Source organism: Leptonychotes weddellii, chromosome X, assembly GCF_054177405.1.
Source record: "Leptonychotes weddellii isolate Sample4059 chromosome X, ASM5417740v2, whole genome shotgun sequence".
NCBI classification, from domain to species: domain Eukaryota; kingdom Metazoa; phylum Chordata; class Mammalia; order Carnivora; family Phocidae; genus Leptonychotes; species Leptonychotes weddellii.
Window position 1 is genome coordinate 2,527,304 of NC_138385.1, and position 25,101 is coordinate 2,552,404.

The window sequence follows — 25,101 nt, forward strand, 5'->3', positions numbered from 1 at the left end:
GGAGGCTGACAGGCTTCAAGTGAATCCTTCTCCAGACATACTTGAGTTCATGTCCTTCCAAGTTTATGCTTACATCCAACAAGTGAAAAAGTATTAAGGCTCAATATCATTGCCCTGATTTGTAACAATTTGGAAGGCCCGTCCCAACTCCAGAGCTTCCTGTGTGTTCAACAGAAGCCCTTATTATTGCAGACCAATCTCTTCTCTGCCCAGCCTTGTTCACTTCACTCCCCCCAATGGGCATTGACCTTAAAGCCACTCCCTAAGACAAACCATAAGAGACTCTTAATCTTAGGAAACAAACTGAGGGTTGCTGGAAGGGAGGGGGGTGAGGGGATGGGGTAACTGGGTGATGGACATTGGGGAGGGTATGCGTTGTAATGAGCATTATGTATTATATAAGACTGATAGAGCAGAGGACCACTGGGGAAAGGAGGGAAAATGGAATGGGAAGAAATCAGAGAGGGAGACAAACCATGAGGGACTCTGGACTCCAGGAAAAAAACTGAGGGTTACAAAAGGAGGGGGGATCGGGTGACTGGGTGATGGGTATTAAGGAGGGCATGTGATGTGATGAGCACTAGGTGTTATACACAACTAATGAATTGTTGAACACTACAACAAAAACTTATGATGTACTGTATGTTGGCTAACTGAACATAATAAAAAAAAGAGAAAAGAAAAAAAATAACCGACGAATCACAGACCTATACCCCTGAAACAAATAATACATTATATGTTAATTTAAAAAAATAAAAAAAAATAAACAAATTAAAAAAAAAACAAAAACCTCCCTAATCAACCTCCTGCATGTTAATCTCAGTCTTGGAGTCTGCTTCTCAGAAGAACTAACAAGTAACAGTGTGTTTTTTGCTTTTGTTTTAGTAATTGCTATTTCTTAGTATGAGACGATTTTTCAACATTTTCCTTTATAGTTTCTGGTGTTTCATGTTATGTATAGAAAGGCCTTTTCCATCCCAAGATTATAAACATACTCACACATATTGTCTTATGGTTTCCCTAAAATGTTTATAAATTTTTTATTTATCTGTAATTTTGACATAAAGAGTTAGAGACTCAGTTTTATTTATTGTTTTTTAAATGATTCTCCTTACACTGTTTATTTTAAAAATTCCTTTTTTCCCAAATCTTTTCTAAGGTGTGTTTTTATCCTTTTTGCAATTTCTAAGTTTCAATACTTAACTCATTTTTCATACATTGTGTTTAGTACTGGAAATGCTTAAATTATGAATTTTTCTGAGTGCAGTGTTGGCTACATCCCACGTGTTTTACTATGTAAAATTTTTTCATTAATTTTATTTTTTAGATATTATGCACCCAATTTCATATTATTTTTTGAAGAAATATTTGTATGAGCTTTTTAAAATTTATAAATGGTAGGAATTTTATTATTTCTTAGCTCTATTGTAGTGTGATCAAGGAATCTGTTTTGCACTATTTCTATTTCCTGGAGATTATCAGACTCGGAACACTCCTCCCCCACCTGACTACTTTTTTTCCTGAATCTTTCTAGTTAAGTGAAAGTGAGGAACTATTTTCTAAATATTGTTCTAAATTATTACTTGTACTTTGCCATGGATTATGGCATCAGAAAATTCATAGTAAAAGCATGTGGATTTCTTACAGGGAAAGTGTTTGAGCATCATTTCAAGAACTTTACAGCAAAAACATTGGCTGTTCACATGTCATTTTTGTCTCCTCCTTGGTTCTTGTCATTGTTTTTGAGTTCCCGTAGAGTTGGATGTGTCACAGGTTGCCAGGGCCAATACTCTCCAATATACCTTTATAGAGTTTTCATTTGAAAGGTGGATTGACCAAGCTCTCCAGACTTACTCACAGCCAAAACAAGTTATTAGGATTCCTGGGGTCTGGTTCCACTTCACTATCTGCTTGTGTGACAGTAGGTATTCCTCTCTGGGCCTCAGCATCTCCATCTTTACATGATGGCAGTGGGGGAGGAGTGTTCCGAGTCTGATAATCTCCAGGAAACTTCTAGCTTTCTGACTAGGTGAGGTTAGAATGATGGACAAAGCAAAAAGGACATGGCGGGAAGCAGGGGCATAAGAGCAAGTAAGGGAATCAGTAAAAGGGGGCCACCATTTGGTCACTCTCTTCCCTTCAGTTTTCCACTGACAGAGGGTACATGGTACATGCTTGGTAGGTCTGGGAATCATGGATGGGAGAGCGGAGCAGACATAATTGGGTCATTGATTTAAGATTTAAATCCTGAACTGAGAACAAACTTGAATGCCTAAGAAACCAGCCACAACTTCATGCTTTGCTGATATATTTATTGATACATTTCCCCTTTTCAGGTGATGGTGACAAAAAGCAGCTATATCTCCCTACCCTACCCACCCCCGCCCCAGTAAAATACAGACACAGATTTCATTCAGCATATACAAGCATTGGGGCATGTCCAAATTCACCTCACTGGGTTACCAGAGCCAGGACAGTTTCGGTCTTGGGGGCCCAGGAATTGAGGAGGCCAATGCTGAAGAGAGGCTGCCACTCTGGGCCTTGCCACTGGGGTGCCAGCAGAGGCTATAGAATCAAATCATGGTGAACAGAGCTGCTAGCCCTGTCATGTGGTCTAGAAGGTGACAGTGGGCTCCTGAGTAGTTTCCAGTGAGATCCACAGTCCCATAGAAATCTGTGCCTCAGGGTTCTCATCTGCAAAATGGGGATAAGAATCCTGCCCTGAATATATCACAGGGCTATGATGAGGCTCAAAATAGAAATAATTTGTCAAAAGTGCTTTGCAAAAGGTAAAGTGCTATACAAATTTAAGGGAATTCAATTCATTGATTGTGATTGTGAGTGCCCCAGGATAAGAGTGGACTGGCTCATGGGTCCAGGGGCCAAGGAAGTAGCAAAACTCTTATGTTGTGCCTTTAGAGGGCACCAATCTGTGCCAGTAATGTCCACTGCAAAGCAAAGTTCTCTTAGTTTCTTGGCCCCAAGAAGTCACCATGGCCTAGCACCTGGGTCGGGGCTGGGAAAGCCACTGGGGAAATTACAGAAAACGTCACAGGGGTCAAGGAGGAGGAAGAAGGTGGCATACAAAGCAGGGAGTCATTACTATTACCACACACAAAAAGAGATACCCAATGGATGCAAGGCATTGAATTTGTAGTGAGATGAGGGATGGACGTGAGGGTCGGGAGAGAAGGAGGTGGCACAGCAGCAGAGGGAGATACTATCCCAAAGAGGCTCAATTGCTGGCTCCCTTCCTCCTAAAAGTATAATACCAGTGTCCATCTGCAGGGGAAGGGAGGGCAGGAAGACAAAACCAAGAATATAATAATCTGATCTAAGGACTAGGGTCCCCTTCCCCTTTATACTGCTGCCCAACATTTTAAGGAGATGTCAGGAACAGGCAAGGAGATGTCAGGAACAGGCAAGCAGCTGGTCTATGCACTTTGAGGCTGAGGCCAGAGCTGGGCCTGGAGCACCACAAAGGCAGTATTGTTTCTGGAAAAAGGCAGTGGGTATCAGCACTGGGAGATAGCTAACCTACTCATACATGGGCACGGTCTTAGGGAGCTAGTCACTGACAGCCTGTGATATTTAAGCCTGAACATCATTAATGCCCCTTGAGTAATAGAGAGGTGGACCATTTTACTTGAAATGGACTGCAATGGAGAGTCAGTGAATGGGCCAGGTAGGGGAGAGGGCCAGCAAAGAACAATTCTATTCAGGCTTGTATTTGGGGAATGGGGAAGGAAAGACACTCCCTTGTTGCTCCTCCTGCTGCTGCTGCTTTCCTCTGACTCCCTTGACAAGGGCTGTGGGACCTCCTGGGGAACTGGGGAAGCTGCCCACAGGGTACCAGCTGGCACCTACAAGTTAAGGCAAACAAGCCAGTAAAGCACATTGAAGAAGAAGAAGGTCACTGGGAAAACAACTCGTGAGTAGTTATCCAGGCGGTAGATGTGGATGAAGAGGCAGCCCTGCTGCCAGATACTGCCCTCACAACTGGGAACCACGCAGAAGTACTTCTTGCACCACTTGCAACAACCACCAGGGCTCTGGATGGTATCTCGGCTGAGAGACTGCTGAGCTGGACAAGATGGACCCTCCTCTCCATCACTCTCTTCAGAGTCTTCGATCTGGCACACAAAAGCTTCTGGATGCTCGTGGGCACGGGCACGGGGAGGGGTAAGGGCACGGGCACGAATATGTGGCTGAAACGGACAAGGAAAGAAGTGGGAAAAGTCAAAGATGAATCAAGTCTAGGTGTTGTCCCAAGGTTTCTGGAGGTTCTATCCTTGGCACACTGCTTTTTGACTCCCCCCCCCCCATTCCCAGCATGACATCAAAAAGTTTATTCAACTCTCCCACCAACTTCAGGTTCCCCACCCCCATCACTTGGTGAACTGGCCATCCGTGTGCCATGAGTCCTAGTGCCCTCACTTGCATGCCTCCACACTCCAAAAGCTTGCCACCACTCCCATACCCAGGTCATACATGGCGAAGTTTTAGAGAAGCACGGGGTTTCATCCGATTGTAGGTCAGAAAGTTGAGCACAGCAAACTCCATCAGAGCACAGAAGCAAAAGACGAAGCAGATGGCAATATAGAAATCCAAGGCTGTGATATAGGAGACACGTGGGAAATTCTTACGGGAAAATGTGCCCAGTGTGGTCATGGTGAGTACAGAGGTTATTCCTGTGAAAGCACAGTAGTGGAGGTGGGCTCAGCTACCAATCCATATATTACACTGCTGAAAGGACCCTTGAGAAGGCAATTCTGTGCCCATTTGTATGTATTACCCACTTACCTAAAGAGGTCCTGGCTGGAGCAGAGTCTTTCTTGATCCAAAAGGAAACCCAGGAGAGCACTGTGGTCACAGAAGAAGGGACATAGTTTTGAAAGGCTACAAAGCCAAACCGTCTGCTCACATTGAAGAAAAGCGTCATGACCATGAAATCACCTGGAAGACATAAAAAATACCACTTCATTACAGCACCGACATGAGGGTCTCCCCCAGATAGGACATGCACATTAAGGGTCTTGTTCAGCTCATGGGATCCACACCACAGTCCTAAGATAGAGGCACATTATTCCAGGACCATATACAGAAAATCAGAAGAAACCCAGAGAGGAGACTCATTGCAAGACCCATGGTCAGTTAAGAGCTAAGCCAAGGCCAGAAACCTCATTGCTTCTTTCTCAGCCCACTGCCCCACAGCCGGTGTCTGTCTTCTGAGGGTGGCAGAAGTGTAAGATGAAAGTGAAAAAATCAGTTAGCCTTCTAGGTATCAGGACCACACAGCTAGTGTCCAGATGGAAGACTGAGACCTTCACATCCATTAAGGTGCCATACATAGTCTGTAGAATCATAGCCTGACACATGCACTACTGGCCTTTACAATGTATACGCTCAGGGAATAAATCGAGAGCGGCCTGTGCTGTGGTGGGGGAAGCACAGAATCCATTTGGCCTCCTTCCTATTCATTCATATGCTGGTAAAATGCTTTAGTTAGCACTGTTGTATCAAAAGCCAAAAGAAATCACTTGCCCATCCCAAACCTCTGGTGGTTCCCTATTCCACAACAGCTATAGAATCAAATGCATACTCTAACCTGACACTAAAGGCCCACCATGACCTGGCTCCAACTGACATCTTACACACACACATGCAAACACACACACCTTCCTGTAAGCTAATCCCATACACTCTCAGATTCCCTGAGATGGCTTGCATATTTTCACCAATATCCAAAACCTAGACTCCCTGTTCTTAGTTTATTACCCTAATCCAAACTGAATGTTTCAAGAAAATAGAAGAATTAGCTGAAAGTGAAAATTGGGGCATCATGTCCTTGATGTTGTTTCTTCCCCTATATAATGATAGCTCTTATAGTACCTAATGAAAACCTACATCTCTAGGTGGCATCTTCTACTATACCTTTCATGTTGCCTTATATTCTGACACACTCATCCCAAACACTCTGCGTTCTCATCATGACCCCAGAGATTCTGGGGGCTTTCCTGAGCCCAGAAACTCCCATTTTATTTTCAACATCACATAGGGTTTGTGATAGCGCAAATTTTGGCTCCTTAGTGAAGCTAAATTCCAAACTTCTACCTAAATGGTGCTATAAAATTCCTTGGCTTTGAGTTAGGTGGGCTTTTTAACCCCTTCAGGGTTTAAATCTCTCATGTAAGCCCCGTGGCTTGCCTCTTGCCTATCCAAGCCCAGCATGGGCTGGAACTTAGCAGATGCTCAGTGACTCTTGCTACTGTCTAGCAATAGCTTGGTAAAGCAGACCAGAACACTAACATGTCCACATGTCCTCTTATTTTGGAAAGTAGATCACCTGCATAGCAGGTTTAGGTATGTTGGAGCTAAACAAGAAGAGCAGCCTTTCTTACTCACCTTGGTAACACTGACACTTAAAGGGCAAGAGTTCTCTGGAAAAAGGTAAGGATGTGGCCTGGGGTCAGTGGAATATCTGTATTCAGAGTAGTAACTGTGGGGATAGAACTCCTCCCCCAGGGCTGCTGCAGGAACCATTCACACTTGCCTACTGGCCAGAATGTATTTACCAAGTTCTTAGTTCTCTTGCCCTGGGGTCTTGACTGCAATTTAAGACATCCCTATTTAGCTACAACCACTCCCTGCAAAATATATATTCTTGTTGCAAGATTTATTATCCTATCAGCTTTTCGTATGTTTATCTTATTTATTCCAGCCAAAAAACAACCTTCTCCACTTGTCAAGATATGGAAATTTGTTTCTGAAAGCTGAGGGAAGGATACTAACACATAATTTCTTATTCCTGAGGAATAAAGGAGCATGGGTAAGGGAAAAAAATGTATCTGGGGCTGAGGAGCCAAAGTCAAAGCCAAGCAAAACAACCCCCCCCCAAAAAAAAATTAAAGATGCTTCTGCTCATCTCTCATTTGGCCAGACCAGAGTTGGTCCCTGTGCTGTTAGAGGAACATAATTTAATAGACTGTGTCCAGAGGACTGGGATTAGAAGAATGAGTGGACCCAAAGCTGTGAAGAACAAGAAGGAAAAGAAACTAGACTTTAGAGTCTATAAAAGATTGTGACCCTGGACTGGGACCATAATACTGGTCCTTTAATGTTGACCCCATGGAAGAGTGACCGGGCTTACCGTAAGTTCAGTAGTTCTAGGGAAAAATAACTAGGTCTAAAGGTTAGGAGTTCCAGAAACTCCAATTTCAGATGAACAGGGAGTTTTCTGAGGGACAGAGTTGTCCAGAGAAGGAAGAATCTCCTTTGTGAGAAAGTGAAGTCCTAATCATGGGTAAGATTCCATCAGAGTCTCAGTAGCCACCAGTGAAAGTTAACTCACTCACTGGGGGCAAGGCTGCACTCTCTGAAGGCCTTTTGAAGTAGAGATTCTCTGGTTCAAGGCCCAAGGTGACCAAAGTAGCAAGCTACCACCGCATTCTGAACCCTTAGGAGCTGGTACATAAATCTGCTTCAGATAGAAAGAACTGCCCAGAGGCTGATGGGAAGAGTTTGGGACCAGCCTCAAAGAGAGCTATGATACTGGAGAAAGCATAATTCAAGAACATCTAGCCTCTAGCAGAAGAGAAAGAAGCCCTCCTCCTTTTCCCCCAAGAACCCTCCTCTCTCCCAAGGAGGGCTGGTGCTTACCTATTGTCATTGCTTTGGTGATGATGCTGGCTCTGGGGCTTTGTAGTCACTAGGGCACCATTTTGAAACAATGCACAACCATCTACTAAACGGAACCACTAGTGACTTGAAAGCCCCTGGGCCTTGTCTCTTCTGCCGCTTTTGATGATGGGTCCCCACCTGTCTGGGAAAACTGAGGTGCAGAAAGGCAAGAGGCAGGCCCATGGTTAGCTGGCAGAAGAGCAAGGATCCCAAGTCAAAGGTAGTACAACTGCTTACCCAGAGACCCTGAGAAAAAGAAAAGCATTTGTAAAATAGCCCTCTGCCCCTGCCTAGTACTGTGCAAGCAAAACTCTAGCCAGATGAGCATGAGCTATTCCTCACCCAGTGACCAACTCTGTAAGTGCAGCAAAGCAGATGTTCTGCCTAGCCACACAGAAGCAAAGCAAGACTCCTTCTATGGCAAATGGCTGGTTGGGTGACTGGCTCCATCTGCATTCTGGAAACGATGAGGGCAGTGCCTCCACTGCCCTGACTTGGTCAGTACATGTGAAGAGGGTTTCCAGGGCTGCTCTGGGACCTTAGCTTCTCATTGAGATCACCTAGGAACACAAGCAAAGACACTCATATCTGATTGGAAGCTGACATTGAAAAGATCCAGGATCCTCCCCTTTAGTCCTTGTTAGGGACAAAGTCAGAAAACCAGTGATCACCATGGCCATGTTGAATCCACCATGAAGGCTTTGACAGGAATCTGTGCTTGTTAGAGCTGCTTCTTTAAAATAAACATTGATGCAGTAGCAATTGTAACTGCTGAAACTTCCCCCATACTATCCCAGCCCTCACCTAGCTGACCTTAGAACTCTAGCTTCCACTTCCCATTAGGACCAACTTTGTTTCCCACTCAGCCAGCTTGAAGTGGTTCTGGGTATGGAGAACTCACATGAGCTCCATTCCCCAAAGTCATCCAAACAAGTCGGTTGTAACAAAGACCTAGAAACTGAAGGGTCTACATGACAAAGCTAGTTGCAAATCCTGACAGCAATAAAACTTTAACTACTTACCTACCCTCTCAGGGATTTGGCAAAGCACTTACTTCTTTGCAGATGAGACTGAGATGTAGTTACAAAGTCTCAGTTTCCTCTGCAAACAGTTGTAAGTGCTTAGCATTTACAAGACAGGAGTCACGTTCTACAATATTTCCATGGGATGATTACATACATTTATATGTATGGATGGCCACATCCAGTCATCCCTACCACCCCCTGGGCCTCTGCTTAGCCTTGGTTTCAAAGGCACACGTACCAGCTGGGGTTGAGATAGTTTCAGTAGTGTTGGTCACTCCTGTAAAATCAAACTGAAAGAGCTTCCAGGAATTCTTCTCATTGATTTCAAGCTTGAAATCTTCCCATTTGTAGATCATCTCACTCTCAGGATAGGAAACTGTAAAGCAACATGGGAAGGAGGGTCCTGTGAGACTGGGAAGCTTAGCTGTCTCCACCAACATGGAGTCTGAGCAATGCCTTGGAGTCCTGACTCTGGCCTCACCAGCTGTGGGACCTTGCCCCTCTTACCTCATTGTTGAAGTCCATTCAGTACGTGCATTTACTGAGCATTCCTTAGTACCAGGCTCTGTGCTGGAAATATAAAGATGAGCAAGGCAGGAGCCTTGCCCTCAAACATTCACATTTTATTGAGTAAGATAGTAAGTATACTTCTGTAATTGTTGAAATTGCTGAGAAACCTCCACCCATGGGACAGTGCAAAAACAGAGGAGGGAAAGACGACTTGGGGACACACCCAACAAAGATTTTATAGAGTAGGTAACATTTCCAATAAATCTTAAAAGCTAAGTAAAATATTCTCTGTATGGGTGAGGCTGAAAGGGTGAGGAGTGCGTTCTATGCGTAGAAAGGTGAAAATGCCTGATGGATTATGGAAATGCCAAAAGTTCAGGATGGCTAGCTCACAGAGGCTGGATGAAGCATACAGGAATGGGTAATAGGGACCAGTCAATGAAGTACCTTGAGGGTCATTCTAAGGAATTTGGAATTGATCCATCACAGTTCAGGGAGGATTTGAAGCTAAAACATGACTGGTCTAGATGATGATTCAGCTAGGTCACCCTTGTCATTATATAAGATGGCTTGTTGACAGGGAGACCAGTTTTGGGAGGTCAATGCAGGAATCTGGGCACAATAAAATGAATGAAGGCAGGAATCCAAGCTGCGGCAGTGAGAATGCAGAGAAATAGGATCAATAGAGACTCAGGAGGGAAAACCAACAAGATGTGTTGATTGATTAGATGTAGGAGGTGATGGAGAAAGAAGCATCAAAGTTCTTGGCTTGGACAACTGAGTGGCTGATGGTGCCTTTCAATGAGACAAATGTGAACACAGAAGCAACACATTTGTTTTGGGGGTAGAGGTTGGGAGGAGACAATGTATTTAGTTCTGGACATGTTTGGTTTTAAAGTGAAGATGTTGTGAAAGCCCAAGTGGAAGATGGCAAAGACCTAAGCCAAGGTACTGACAGTGGAGATGGAGAGGAGCAGACATACTTGAATTACACTTCAGAGGTGGGTGACTGACTTGAGATGGAGTGGAAGGAAGAGGGAAGAACCCAACACAAGGTCCAGGTGAAGCAACACAGTATTGTCAGCAGGAAAGGGATGAGGAGGCTCTGGGCAAATCTGGCACCATCTTAGGAGAAAAGCAGAGGCAGAAAAATGTAAAGGGCAAGGATGAGAAAAAAGAAGGGGCTCAGCATGACCCTGGGGCCCCAGAGACCTAAGAAGGTACTCACAGCTAGAGAAAGACAGAGGGCAAGAGTGAGAATCCATTGGAAATTTGAGCATGTGGAGTAAACATCCAGCATCAATGGTCATCCTGGAAGGGAGAAAGGAGCCTTATTAGGCTGGCCCTGAGCACTTAGGTATCCACCCACCTTGGGCCAGGGGACCACCACCAATGAGTGGCAACAGTAGGATTTGAAACAAAGAGCTCAAAGGAGAGACAAAAAGAGAGGAAGAACAGCTTGAAAGTATTTGGTTACTTTGGTTTCCATCATCAGAGGAATGTGTGGACCAATTTAGATGAGCTTTAGTTTCTTACCCATCCCAGCTTCCAGGACTTGCTAACATTCTCCCACTCTCTACCACCTTCCCACCTCATACCACTGATAACACAACCTTCCCCTGCCAGACATTCAAATGTCCAGCCTGCTCTTAGGTATCTTTCCAACTGCTGTGTTGCTGCTCCGCCTGGACAATTCCACAACCGTGCACGTGTCTTTACATCCAGTGCCCACTTGGGATGGAATTGTCCAGGCAATGCAGTCATACTCTAGTGGCGGGGGGGACCTGTGGACTGGGAGCCAAATAACTGGGTACCAGTCCCAGCTCTGCCATGAACTTGGTGTGTGGCCTTAGGTAATCTTTCTATTTTGAGGGCTAGTGTCTGTATCTATACATGAAGCGGTTGAGCTCAAGGTCTAGCAAAGCTGGAGAGGCCCTTTGAAGTATCATTCAGGATGAAACCTATATCCATGATTCTTTGGTAAAAAGAGTCCCAAGAGGTAATATTCCAGAGGCTTGACATACCTAATTGTGTACAACACTTTGCCATCCTTGTGGATGCGAACCATCTGGTTGGGCATGGTGATCACATGCTCTTGAGTCCTCTTAGAATTCCTAAAAAAGGTGTCTGGGATCCATAGTTGGCTCACCATGTTGCCATTAAGGACAAAACTCTCAAAGCTGCCATTGTAATGGAGGCGTTCATCATACCAGGTCTGGCAGAAGGTGATGTCAATGGTGTATTCCTGGTGGGATTGATAGAAAAGCACACACCTAGAGCTGTACAGGCAAAGAGTATTTTCATGCCATCCTGTGAAGGGCCTATTGAGCAGATAGGAACCGACTTAGGTTTGCACAGAGGAAAACAACATGAATTAGGCTGTAGGAGTTTTCTATTTCCAGGTATTCCCAAAAGAAGGGAACATTCCCAGATAAACAACAATCAGGGAAGACATATTTCATCTAGAAACAGACAGGCAATTGTGGCTTAATTGCGCAGGCTGGGCTCATCACATCACCACTACCTTGTAGGGTTATGAGATTACTCGAGCCAGGTTAACACCCTCTCAGCCTCCACATTTCCATAGCAAACCAAAGATTTCAACTCAAAATCATCTTAAACATTACAAATACACACACGCCTTTGGTTGTATATGGTGAAGTTTCCCCTTTCAGGTTTTATTTGGGGAGCACAAATGTTAATTAACCTCAATCCTTCATTCTTCAGACTTATATTTTAAAATGAAGTGCTTTGAGAAGTGTGTATTTAGTCTCATGTTTTTTGAATAATTGTTTTGTTTTTCATTTTAAACAAGGGCACCTGACCTCTGAATGTGTGTGTGCATAAGCATAGCTATACCTGTGATTATTTGGTCTCCAGATGATATTATCTATCCCATAAACTGTCTGTTAAACATTGAGAAGGATGTTTAATAGGAAGAAGCATGAGAAGCTAGAGGTTTGCTCTACTGGTTTTGAAGGGTAAAAAACAGACTGCAATAGAATTGCAAGTAGTGTGAAGAACAAGTGCCAGAACTAGGCCAAGGGGGAACCTTGAGGGCTAGCCCAACTTCCTTTACTTTAAAGGTAGGGAAACTGAGGCTCAGAGAGAAAAGGGCCTGTCCAAAGTCACACAAATAGCTAATGGCAGCATATTGACTCTGATGCTCAGAGCACCATTACCATGACCTTGCCCTGGGATGGCCTTCACTGATTTCCCTCTCTAGTGCTTATTTCACTTGCACCAACAATCCGTTTGGGTACCAAGGTCCAATTTTCCCCTGTAGAATCCCTAGGTCTTTCTCCTGAGTTATCTTGCATCAAACAATGAACACCAACCAGAAACCTACAGCTTAGAGGCCAGTAGAGCCCTCAAGGGAAAGCTTGGCTTTGCTGCCTAGGCCAAGAGGTGTTGAGAGCCATTGCCAAATTGCTGGGAGCTAGCCTCCCAGACTGAGAAGGTTCCCTGGAGTAGTCCAGAGAAGCAGACAGAAAAAAGCCTAACTACCATTCAAATGGAAGCCCCCAGCCCTGCTCCACCCAGCCCCACCAGCCTTCACAGGTGGCCTTCAGAGTGTTTCTACAGTCCCAAGTAGCTGGCAGTTCCAACTTGGCCTATGGAGCCTCCTTCATTCCTAGGCCATGTGAACTATAGCTAGGGGAAGTCTTCCCTCCACAATCCATGCATGCTGTGCTCTTGCTCTATGTTAGTGTTTCAAATGAGCATTTAATTTCTATTTAACAAGATACCAATTGTAAATTCATTACACAGCAACTGATAACTAACAGTTCAATTTTTCCCCAGTTTGGCAAGGGAGCTTGGGTTGTACATCTTTTTTAGCTCAGCTGAAACTCTAAAAATTCAGTGTCAAGGAATTGGCTTAATTAGGATTGCTTGCAACAATTATCACAGCAAAAAGCCTTAGCAACTGTTGATGCTATGATGGGCAATCATTCCCAGACTGGTCACTGCCTTCTAAGCTCAGGCTAGATATTTCAAAAATTTAACCAGGAAACTGGTAGAAACATTTGATTTAAATCTCCATGCTATGGGCTCGGGTTTCTCTCCCTAAGAACTAATCCTATGCTCTACGCAGCATCTGATTAGCTGAGGGGTGTAGGAACTCTCTTCAAACAACCACACTCCTTCTGTAACAGAATGCTTGCTAAGAGGCTCAGTTGCTTCAAACGTAAAATGAAGATCCCAGTGGCAGCCGTACCTGCCATAGGCTGTCATGAGGGTCCAAGGAGACAAGTATGCCCTGTTCATTGGTTGTGTGAGAGAGATACACACTCCCTCCTTACCAAATACAAAACTCCACAGTGTTACCAAGGAAAAGTAGACTGTACAAGAACTGAGAACTCCCACAGTTTTAAAGAACTATTTGGAAATATGTAAAAGACCAGACTTCTTGGGGGAAATTTAATACCACATGAGTATTTGGCATCTTCTAAAGGCACTTGGCCTAGGTTAAAGCCGCACTTTATTGGCCAAAGAAAATCAAGTTGTTGGCTCCTCTTTGCATGAGTTCTGTGCCAGTGGCTGCTAAGTTATTAGACTGTATCCCTTGGGCTTGTTAGGTATCAGGGAAAAAAAGTGACTTCTATAGTACATCTTTCATAATTCATTTGCTCAGTTAACATATACTGAGTTCTTGACACCAAGGAAACCATAATCAGGAGAACAAGGCAGATAAAGAGCACATAATTACAATACAATGAGGTAGGGAAGATCAGGTAAACAACTATGATATAAGCTAGAAAAATCTGAATCCCAAAGAGAGGAGTGTGGTGTGAGTACAAAGGGAACAATTAATAGTTGTGGAGGTCAGAGAAGATGCTATTAGAGATAGACCCTGAAGGATAAGACTATGGCAAGTATAAAATTGGAGCAATGGCATTCCAAACAGGAAATAGCTTGAACAAAGACTCAAAGGTACAAGGTGATTTGGTAATACCCATACTCTACTGTGACTAGAGCATGTGGTCTCTAAAGGGGTGGGAAAAAAAATAAAACCAGAGCTCTGGGTTAGCTCCAGCCATGGAGGGCCTTGACCACTAAAGTGTGGTGTTGAACTTCACGCTTTAAGCCAGGTCAGACCTACAGGAGGCACATCACATGGGAGGCCACTGGGTCAGTAGGTAGACTGGGGTAGGCAGAAACCTTGAATTTTGCATATTCCAAGGAGAGATAAGAGAGGCTGAGGACAGTCCTGACACTAGAATGATAGTAATGGAAAAGGAAAGAGAAATGAGAGCAGCAGTCTTACAACAAGAGTTAGTAACTAGAGACTTAAATCTATAAAAATCACTATCAGAAAAAAAGAGCAGTTCCATTGTGGTGTTTAAAGTTGCTTTATTATTTTTATTTTGAATGAAAGACCAGAAGATATGGTCAGGACTCTGAAAGTCCCCTTCAGGCAACAAGGGACTTACCTTTTCCCACCTTCTAGAGTCAGTGTTGGTTATAATATCCCCTCTCCAAAACAAAACCAAAACCAAAACCACAAAACTCTTAGACACAGAGCAGAAAAAACAAGTATGTGAAAGGGCCCATGGGTCAGCTCTCTGGGCTACAAGACACTGTGATCAAAAATCAGTACTCACCATGTCCAGAATAGAGATAGGACCAAGAGTGTTGACAGAGAGCTCAACAGTGACCACAGTGGGCTTTTCTGCAAAGGAGACAGATGTGGCCGAAGTAAGTGTCAAATAGCGGCAGGGACAGGGGAGGGCATGGTCAGAGGGGAGAACAAGGAGATGGGTGAGGACTAGAGACATGGTTTCAACATCCAGTGCTATTTCTTTCTTTGTTCTTTCATGGCAAGATCCAATTCACAGACTGTTAAGAGCTGGACATACCTTGAAGGTCAGTCATCTAGTCTACTCATCTTATTTTATAGTTGGAAAAACTGAGGGTGAGAAAAGAAAAAAAAAGTCTAGACCAAGGGGAAGAACTATGTTCTGCTACTCACCTCCTATGCTAGGGCGCAGTTTGTGGTCATAGTTGTTCAGGATGCTGTTCAGAATGTGAGTGGCTGCTGGCAGTTTCCCAAGTCTGCGATGGGGACCAGTAAGGGTGCGCATTGTTTCCTCAGAGAGGAGCTTCTTTTCAGGAGCCTGGGGCTGGGGCCCATAGACATCCCCATGGGCAGAAGGTCCATTTTCTGATTCAACATGAGGTTCTTCGCTCCTAGAACAAAAAACCAAACAAACAAAAAAACTGAAGCTCTGTTCTCCACTCTGTAGGGGCCCCAGCTGAGGCCTTTTGGGACAGAAGCAAACCAAAATAAGTCTGCATCCCAAGGCATAAAGAATGACCGGTAACAGCAAATTTTGAGCTAGTAACAGATTATATTTGTTAACTTCTTCTAAATCGTGCTGCTTTTTGGACACTTTCCATACTATCCTTCCTTTATGGTAATTCTTTATTTTAAAAATATCCCAATAACAAAACCAAGCTCAAGATTTTAAAAGAACTTCTCAGTGTAAGGTGAAGAGGGTGCTTGTATATGAGCTTTGGCCAACCAGCTGCCATTACTAGCCCTGGTCTCCAGTCTGCCTGACCAGCACCACTGGGGAGCAAATGGGCAGGCAGAGGGCCAGGATTGCTGAGAAATGCTCCGGAAAGCCAGAATAGCCTCTCCCATAGAGGGCTTGGACACCGTGGGAATATTCTGCATTTCTCTGCTTTTGTGCTATTCACTGCTTTGGAGTTGGGGGCCAGGGATGAGGGGAAGCTCTGAGCACTGAGAAAAGGCAGGAGTCCTTTACTCAGAGACTGTCATCCAGGAGAGATGGCCGACTGGAGTCCAGCCTGAATGCCACAACCATGCACCACAGCCAAAAAATAAGAATTAAATTAAATAAAACAAAAAATTAAAAAGCCATCTGGCAATGTATGAAACTCACGGATGGTGTTAGCAGTTAGGGTCCTGGTACTTTTGCTGGGAAGCAGTGAGGAAGTGGGCTTCAGGGGGCTTCTGAGGTTCTGGTCATGTTCTAGTCCCTGATGTGGGTGTATTGATACCAGTGTGGTCATTTTCTGACAACTCATCAGCTACACACTAATGATTTGAGTACTTTTCTGCACATACGTTCTAATTCAATAAAAAATTGTTTTGAAAAATAAAAATGCTAATAAAAATCTGCTAATATATGGATCTTATTTGGATCCTGATTTCAAAAGGCAAACTAAAACACAAAACAAAAAACATTTATGACACAATAAGGGAGATTTGAACACTGACCGGATAGTTTCTTCACTATGACAAAATTATTCTAAAAGTTTTGGTGTCATAGTGTTATTTTATTATGTGTTTGGAGTCCTTATGACTAGAAATGTATACTAAAATAATTGCATAGGAAATGATTATGATGTCTGAGATTTGCTTTAGAATAATTTAAGCTGAAATAGAGAGTGGGTGGGGGACAGAGAAATTAACTGTGGTCATGAATTTGTAATTAATGAGGCTGGCGATGGGTACATGGGGTTTCACTTTATTGTTCCCCCTACTTTTCTATATCTTTGAAAAAAATTATAATTAAAAGCTTTTTAAAAACCTTCAGCAAAATTAATCTATGATGTTGTAAAGCAGGAGAGTGGTTTCCTTTGGGTAGGAGAGTGTACCGGGTGGGGGCACATGGTGAAGCTTGTGGGGGGTAGGTGGAGAGGACTAGCAACATAGGCAAGGTTTCTGTGGTGCAGACCACAGACAACTTGCGCAGCAAAACGCATTTTCCTGCGGCATTACAAGCTCTGAGAATTGCCTAACTGGCATACAGACGTGCCAGATTTATGCCATTTCTCATGTCTGAAGTGGCTAATTCCCACTCTGGGCAAGGGGAGAACTGGGCTTGAGAAAAAGCGGTTTCCACTTCCAAATAACACATGCAGAAACGTCCTCTTTCCCTGAGGCATTCCCCCCAGGTCCTCTGACTGTTGGAGGGGCAGAGGGAGAACAGAGGCCTGACACCCTGCAAAATGAGTGACGTGGCTATAGGAGCATGGCACAATCAGGACTGGCACTGCCAGCCAAGACCACCCAAATGTCTGATGCCAACAAGAGCCCCAACGTTCAAGGGGTAAACAAACAAGCAAAAGCCCAGGGACCACTGAAGCCCCCATGCTCCCAAACTATGTCTGCGATGAAAATGGTATCAGAAGGTCTTGAGGTCGCTGTAGTTCTACAGCATTTGCCAGTAAAATACAAACGAAACAAACACACTCATCTTGGGATCCTTGAGGTTAAGGAGCTGCGGACACTGCACACCTTTCCTCAGCCAGCCATTAAGCCCCCTTTCAAGGCTGGAAATAATAAAAACTTGAAAAACACTCACGTACTGGACGAGGGGAATCTTTCCATGGGGCCTTTTCATGCACTCACATCCCTCTACACGCAATGGTCCAAGATGGAGCTGAAACTCCACATCCCCTCCCACTACTGAGGATGCTCTTTCAACTAACCGTGGGGGAGGGAAGGAGAGGAAGAGGGCACTGGCAATGCTCTAGGAGGGGGCCCACGGGGTTGTTTTTTCCCCCCAAATCAGCCCTCTTTTTCACCTTACAGATGAAGAAACTGAATCCCACCTGGGGGAAGGGCCGTGCCCAAAGTCACCACCATTTGAGGCTGAGCCTGGACCAGAGCAAGATTTCCTGGTTTGAGGTGGCCCTTGCCAACACACCCCAAGGCCACCTCCAGCTCTTTGCTGACATCATGGGTTGCCATGCTGACAATGTCTAAACACCGGTTACTTGGCCCTTCCCTCCCCACCCACTCCAGGGGACTGGAAGGGTAGTTTCCATGTCAACAGCCCCTCTTCCCAGCTCTTTTTTTTTTTTTTTTCCTGCTCCTACTGCTTCCTTCTGCCCCCACTCCCAGACCCCATGCCAGCTCTCCCAAACAGTTCAATTCATATCTGGAGGGATGTGGATGGCTGGAAATTCCTAGCACGCATTCAGAAATATTTGCCAAGCCCCTGCTGAGGCCAACCCCCACATCCCAGGACACCGGTGAGCCAGCAGGGAGCTCTTCAGGGGAGCTAAAGCATTCTGGGGTGAGGAGAGAAGCCATCTCCCCTCTCCCCAAAACAGATAAGCAAGACAGGAGCCCAGTGCCATGGAGACTTCTGGAATGGAAACCATCTCAAAAATATGAAGCAGTCATCTCCTACTCTATAAAGTCAGACGTGCAGGGAACAACCTTCCTAGCAAAGTCTCAGGGCCAGAAGAAAGTGTGAAGGAAGCTGGCTGCTCAAGGGAAACCTGTTGTTAGCCTTTGGAAAAGGGGATGGGGATTGAAATCCAGGACCCAAACCTCACACCTCAGAGAATAACAGTCTCTGACCTCAGGCTCTGGTCAGCCCAACACCCAGCAGGGTGTCTGGTGGGAGGGGGGATGAAGGAGGAAAGGGGAGGCTGGCGGCAGAGAGGAGTGGGGTGGATAACTGGGGCGGGAATCCTTGGACTAAATTGGGGCTAGCGCCTGGGACTGGCACCAAGAGACGCGGCGGGAAGGGAAGCAAGTAAAGTCAGAGTTATCTGGCACAGTGCCTGGTAGTTAGTAGGCGCTCAGAAAAAGAAATTTAAATGAGAGGACACACAAGCCAACACTCCAGCATTTAGGCGTAGTTTCGTTCCCCAAGCCCGAGAGTCTTTCTGGACGCCACCTTCCCAAAGTCTCCCCCAGTCCTCAGAAGCACAAGCCTACGCTGGTCGGTCATCCCACGGGCCACTCGCTTCTTCCCACTGAAGACCCAGAGAGAGAGAAGCGTGCTCGTGCCCCCCGGCCGTCGCCGTGGTTTTGGAGAGCGGGAGTCTGAGGACCGGAGCGGCCGGGGAACAGGCGTCCCGGCTTGCTTCCTGGGCGCTCCTTCAGGGGTCTGGGGTGCCCATCCTAGAGGGAGCGGGTTGGAGGCTGGCAGCGCGTCCCGGGGACCCGGGATCCAGCTAGCTCGCGCAGGGGCTGGGAAAAGGTGGGCGCGGCGCTTGAGGAACGCAGGGGCGCGGGGATCCGGGGAGCTGGCCTAGCTCCAGGGGAGAGGGAGCTGGGCGCAGAGAGCTCCTGGGTCCCGGGATGGAGACTCACCTAGACGGAAGGATTATGGACATGCCCAGGAGGATCAGGAGAACTTTGGTTAACATCGTGGTGGGGACCGGGGTGACCACCTGTGCGGAAGTCGCTGCGCACGGTCTGGCCGCACCGAGTGCGGTGTGCCGCGTTTTGTTGGGCTCCAACTTCCACTCCTCCCACTCGCCCCGCCCCGCGCCCCCCACCTTGGCCCCGCCCCCTGAGCCCCGATGGAAATCGACGACGTGTTCGCTGCTGCTGCGGAGAGTAGGGTGGATAGGCTTGGGCTGGCGGAAGGAAGGCGGAGGGAGAAGAGGAGGAAGCCCTGTCACCAAGGCCCCCCGCCCCCCGCCGCCACGACTGCAGCGCTGCCAGACAGCCACGGGCGGGGGACGGGAAAGGGAGGAAGAGGCGAGCTGGCGGCGCGGGCCCCAGGCAGGGGAAACCGGAGGCCCGCGGCTGCGGCTGGGAGGGCGGCCACAGACTGGGCCCGGCTAGGCAAGATTGGGGACTGGGTGGGCTCCTGCCTCCTTATAGGATCCCTTCAGTCCGCTAGCATACCGCGGGATCAAACTGTGGCTTCCAGCCCTCGGCTCCCTCCCCTATCACCTGTTGCGTCCCCAGGTCTTCTGGCCTCTGAGATTTTCCCTACCCTCACTCCAGACCTTCCAGTCCTTCAGCGTACATCTCTGGGCATTGGAAGGAAGCTGGTTGAGTACCTTCCTTGGCACAGGGGAAGAAGAGACACTTGGTGGGGGGAGGTGTGTCTCTCCCAGCAAGCTCTGATCTGAGCTACTACACAGGCCAGTTTCTCAGGTATTTGGGGGCAAGGAAGGACCCACCAACAGAGGACCAGGCCTAGGCATTCACTGGAGCACTTTCCCGTAACCGCAGAGAGGCAATGAGTGACTCAGTGTGGATCCAGGTTTAGCCCTGGGGCCTGGGTCTGAGAGGGACCATCTGGGACCTCAGAAAACTCTCCAAGACTGGCTGGCCAAATCTTTCTGGAGACTTGACTCTCAGTCATGCCAGAAATAGAAGTGAGAAAGCACTGGGGGTGGGCATGAGGGTGGGGGTCAGTGCCCCCATTCAGTGGGGATAGTGAAGAGTCTCAAGCATCCTTGGACTTCCTCTTTGTCACCCAGACCCTCATGATTCACTTGATAGGGGAAAGGATGGCAGAGATTTGCCTGTCAAGCTGATGCCAAACATTAGCAGCATCCTCACCTGTTGCTCTAGAAGGGGCTGTGTGCATCTTAGCTAGCAGGAGGCTCCTTGGAGAGCCTTTGCTGTACCAAGCTAACCTAATACACCCTCTCTACCACCCTATCCCTATCCCATCACTCTGCTTTGTCATCTCCACAACACTGTCCACTAACTGATGACATTCTTGGACATTTCTCTGTGAGCTTGTTTATAGTGGGTTTCCCCCACTGGAATAAGCTCAGTGACAGAAACCAAACCAAACCAAAAAACATGCCTGTTTGGTTTTCCACCATATCTCTGAAATCTAGATGAGTTTGGGGCACAAAGTAGGCACTCAACAAATGTTTGTTTTTGGCCTGTGTGCAGCTGTGTATGTTCCAGTGCCACCCAGTTTACTGGGACCTAGCCTCCCTTCAGCCTCCGTGCAAGGGAGAAGAAAAGACTGCAGGACACTTTCAGGCCTCTTGTGTGCATGCTTCCTAGCCCTGTGGCAGGGCAAACTTCATGGGCTTGTGACCTGTGCAGAAGGGCTGCACTTTGTTTAACGCTTTGCTGTCCTCCTCTTGAAATTCTTAATAATTTTTGAACACAGGGGGTGCCTGGGTGGCTCAGTCGTTAAGCGTCTGCCTTTGGCTCAGGTTATGATCCCAGCACCGGTCCTGGGATCGAGCCCTGCATCAGGCTCCCGGCTCAGCGGGAAGCCTGCTTCTCCCTCTTCCTCTGTCTGCTGCTCCCCCTGCTTGTGCTCTCTCTCTCTCTCTCTGTCAAATAAATAAATAAATAAAATATTTAAAAAATAATTTTTTAACAAAGTGCCCCTGCATTTTTATTTTTCCCTTGGCCCTGCAAATTATGTAGCCACTCTTGCCCTCGGGAGATATGCTGCAAAGCAGGGACCAGGCAAATGCAGAGCATTCCCAAGCTTACTACAGGGAGAAAGCTGCCCACCATCTGCCTGCCTTCCTGTCTAGCACCAGAGTGCTGCGCAGAGCGGCCTTGGGTTTGAAGTGTCTTATATAGATGTCTCTTCGTCCACTGACATTGGAGTTCCAAGAGATGGAGGTTTGACTGATTTCCCTGTACTCTCCTGGGTTGAGTGCAGTGTTTAATGACCAGCATTAGTTATATTTGTTGAATAAATGACCGAGTCCCAGGCAGCCAAAAGAGGCAAGCAGTTACAGCATTCTAGTCAGAGGACCCACCTGGGGCACCTTTCTCTTAAGGGTGGAGATTAATCACATTTTGCCATTTTCCTTACCCATCTCGTCCAATAGGATAGCTACAAGGACCTGTGGAAATTCATGAGCCTTCTAAAAGACAGGGCCTGATTACTGTGTTGCAGTTCTCCTAGTACTTCCTGTGTGCTTGTCTAAGCCAGGCCATGGACTTGGCAATGGAGGGATATAAAGCAAGGCCTTGGACATAGTCTTGGTTCTCACATATGTGGCTCAAGAGAGGAGAAGGGACTTCTCTCAGAAATTACTAGCACAAGGTAGAAAGTCACGAGTGCCTTGGAATTCCCAGGAAGACCAGGTCTCCCTCTGGCTGGGCAGTTCTGGAAACTGCAGGCAGGAGGAGTCTGTGTTTTACAGGGACTTGAGACTTGTAGCAATAGATGGGCCTTACTGGCAGAGGTACAGATATGGGCATTCCAAACATAGAGTCAGCAAAGGTATTGAAATCAGAAATGTGTGGTGCTTGATAGAAAACAAGGAAGAGTTTGCTGGGAGCATTTGCATGAAGAGGCATTGTGGTAGATAAAGCAGGCTTGACAGGCTATTTCTGGTCCTTGAATGCTGAGCCAAGAACCTGTACTTTATCTTGTAGGCAAAGGGGACGTTACAGAAGATTTTCAAACAGAGACACTGCATGTCAGAACTGTTCTTCAAGGAGACCCCTCTGATTGGTCAGCCAAGAGCTGGTACAACCATTTTGGAAAACAGTGTGGAGGTTCCTCAAAAAATAAAAAATAGAGTTACCCCCTGACCCTGCAATTGCATTACTGGGTATTTATCCCAAAGACACAGATGTAGTGAAAAGAAGGGCCATATGCACCCCAATGTTCATAGCAGCAATGTCCACAATAACCAAACTGTGGAAAGAGTCGAGATGCCCTTCAACAGATGAATGGATAAAGAAGATGTGATCCATATATACAATGGAATATTACTCAGCCAGCAAAAAGGATGAATACCCAACTTTTACATCAACATGGATGGGACTGGAGGAGATTATGCTAAGTGAAACAAGTCAAGCAGAGAAAGTCAATTATCATATGGTTTCACTTATTTGTGGAACATAAGGAATAGCATGGAGGACATTAGGAGAAGGAAGGGAAAAAATGAAGGGGGGGAAATCGGAGGGAGAGAGGAACCATGAGAGACTATGGACTCTGAGAAACAAACTGAGGGTTTTAGAGAGAGGAACCATGAGAGACTATGGACTCTGAGAAACAAACTGAGGGTTTTAGAGGAAAATGGCAAAACTAATGATGTATTGCATGGTGACTAACATAACATAATAAAATTAAATTAAAAACAAACAAACAAACAAAAAAAGAGAGTTTACAGGAAGGACAGACTGGAGCCCATTTTCTCCCAGAAAAGGAGTTGTATGGATCTGAATGAGAGCAGAGCCACCAGGATGATTAGAAGGGGGAGAGCAACATGGGGGAGGTTTAACTGACACGATTGATATCTACTTGGAGCGGGGGAGGAAGCAAAGGAAATTGGATTGCTAGAGAAGATTCAGGGTCTTCCCCAGGTGACCAGGGTGGCAGAACAGTAATAGGGAAGGCAGAAGGAAGGGAGAGAGCTTTTAGTCACAGTAATGAGAACCGTCCCTTGCATTTTGTGTTTCACTTTCTAATGTCCCAAGAACCTTCATATTTATTATCTAGGTGTGTGTGCGTGTGTGTGTGTGTGTGTCTCCCCACTTCTCTATCCTGGGCTCATCACTTCAAATATATCTCTCTACAACTTCATATTCAAGCTGGATATAAACAGAAAAGTTAATATATCAGCTGTATTTTCATAACTAAGCCAAGCTACCCATTGATCAGAATAGCCGTGAGCAACCGCTTTGTCACTTGTGAATGATCACATTTAATGACCAATAACAAACCACCATGTGTCATGCTATACATGTGGTTTAAGGGTAAAACCAGAGCTGCTGGTCATAAAGTCTGTGTGTTCCTGTCTCACTTGGCCCAAACTGTAACACATGCACAACGTGTTTTTCCTATTAGACCAAGGGAAAAATACCGGTCCCAACAAGTTGTGCAAGATTCTTAGCTAGTTAAGTATCTGGGCTTATAGCAAGAACAAGATGCCTGGGACACTGGGGAAGCAAGCTGGAGGAAGAATTCTCTATAGGGCTAAGCTGGGAGCTAATATGGATGGAGGAGCGAACAGGGGACAACCAGCATTCAGAACAAATAGACAGTAGAGATAGAGGCAGCACAGGGCAGTGATTAGGTCCTGTGCCCTACAGGTGGGACTGGGTTTGAATTTCAGATCCTCCACTAGATACTAGCTGAATGAACAAAACTTATGTGCCATTCTCACCATTACTGATAAATTACTGAAAAATAGTGCAGGCACACCTGGTATCCTTAAGGTCTTGAACAGTACCTAGGAAGTGTCTGACCAGGGAGCAAGAGCCCAGCCCCAGATTTCCATGGCAGAGCTAGGCTCCTATTTCAAGAAGGTGATAATGGACTGGAAAAAAACAGGTTCTAGACATTGGGGAATTGGACCACTGAGGGAGCACCCTAGGCTGGTGGTACTCAAGTCCAGTCTACAAGGGAGGAGAGGCATGGCTGGGGATGGAGATTGAGAGTCCCAGCACATGGGTGCTATTCAAAGCCATGGGACTAGATGCAATCACCCAGGGAGGAAGAAGATGGCATAAGCCTGAGTCATGAGAGAGCAGTCACAGTAGCCAACAGAAAAAAGGAGAATTTCTATTAGGATGGCAGGTTCAACAACATTCTAGTAAGACAAGGATTGAATGATGCCCACTGGGTTTATCAACAAGGAAGTCATTGGCAAGCTTGACACAAGCTGTGGCAGTGGAGCATTTGGGGTGGGGGCCAGTTCACAGAGGGTTGAGGAGTGCAGGAAAGGGTCAGTGAGAGAAGGGAGAATATGAACACAGCTTATCTGAGAAGTCTGGCTGGAAAGCAGGGAGAGCTGTCACTGTCTCCCAGACCAAAAGTGGAGATGGGGCTTAATGAAGAGGCCATGTCTGATTCTTCTCTGGGTCCCTAAGACCTGGACCAAAGCCTTGGAGAATAAGAGAAAGAGGTCCAAGGAAGGAGCTAAAGTGTCTTCTGTGAGGAATGAATATGTGAGGTGAGGATATGAAGTCAGAAAACACAGAGAACTTCTCAAGAAGTTTATAGTGAAGGAGGTCAGAGTGCAGCAGCTAGAGGGAAGCAAATACTTGGAAAATTCTGATTTTTGTGTTTTAAAGATGAATGAGATATGTTTATAGGCTACAAGGAAGAAGTCAATTGAAGGGAAGACAGAGGGGAGGAAGTCCTTAAGGAGGTAGTTGGGTACAATCAGAGTCTAGTGCGCAGAACTGATCTACTAGTGGAGGATGAAC

General features: G+C 46.0%; 1 protein-coding gene across 1 annotated transcript; it reads right to left on the bottom strand.

Moving 5' to 3' along the window:
• Window positions 1-2,246: 2,246 nt before the first annotated feature.
• On the bottom strand, window positions 2,247-19,440 carry GABRE (gamma-aminobutyric acid type A receptor subunit epsilon). The gene is made up of 9 exons (XM_006736471.3): window positions 19,303-19,440; window positions 15,190-15,407; window positions 14,822-14,889; window positions 11,240-11,460; window positions 10,444-10,526; window positions 8,944-9,081; window positions 4,804-4,956; window positions 4,492-4,691; window positions 2,247-4,208 (listed from the first exon to the last, which is right to left on the bottom strand). The coding sequence occupies exons 1-9, from the start codon at window positions 19,356-19,358 to the stop codon at window positions 3,864-3,866; spliced, it is 1,482 nt and encodes a 493-aa protein (XP_006736534.1). The 5' UTR covers window positions 19,359-19,440; the 3' UTR covers window positions 2,247-3,863.
• Window positions 19,441-25,101: the final 5,661 nt, after the last annotated feature.

What these genes read in the sequence shown, in the direction of transcription:
- GABRE (XM_006736471.3), bottom strand. Translation starts at nt 19,358, where the DNA reads ATGTTAACCAAAGTTCTCCTGATCCTCCTGGGCATGTCCATAATCCTT. An exon ending in CCCTCTGTCTTTCTCTAGCT is followed by an intron (nt 9,082 to 10,443) that starts GTGAGTACCTTC and finishes GTTGCTTTACAG; the next exon opens with TTTCCTATCCTGAGAGTGAG. An exon ending in CTTCTCTAAAACTTCGCCAT is followed by an intron (nt 4,209 to 4,491) that starts GTATGACCTGGG and finishes TGTCCGTTTCAG; the next exon opens with CCACATATTCGTGCCCGTGC.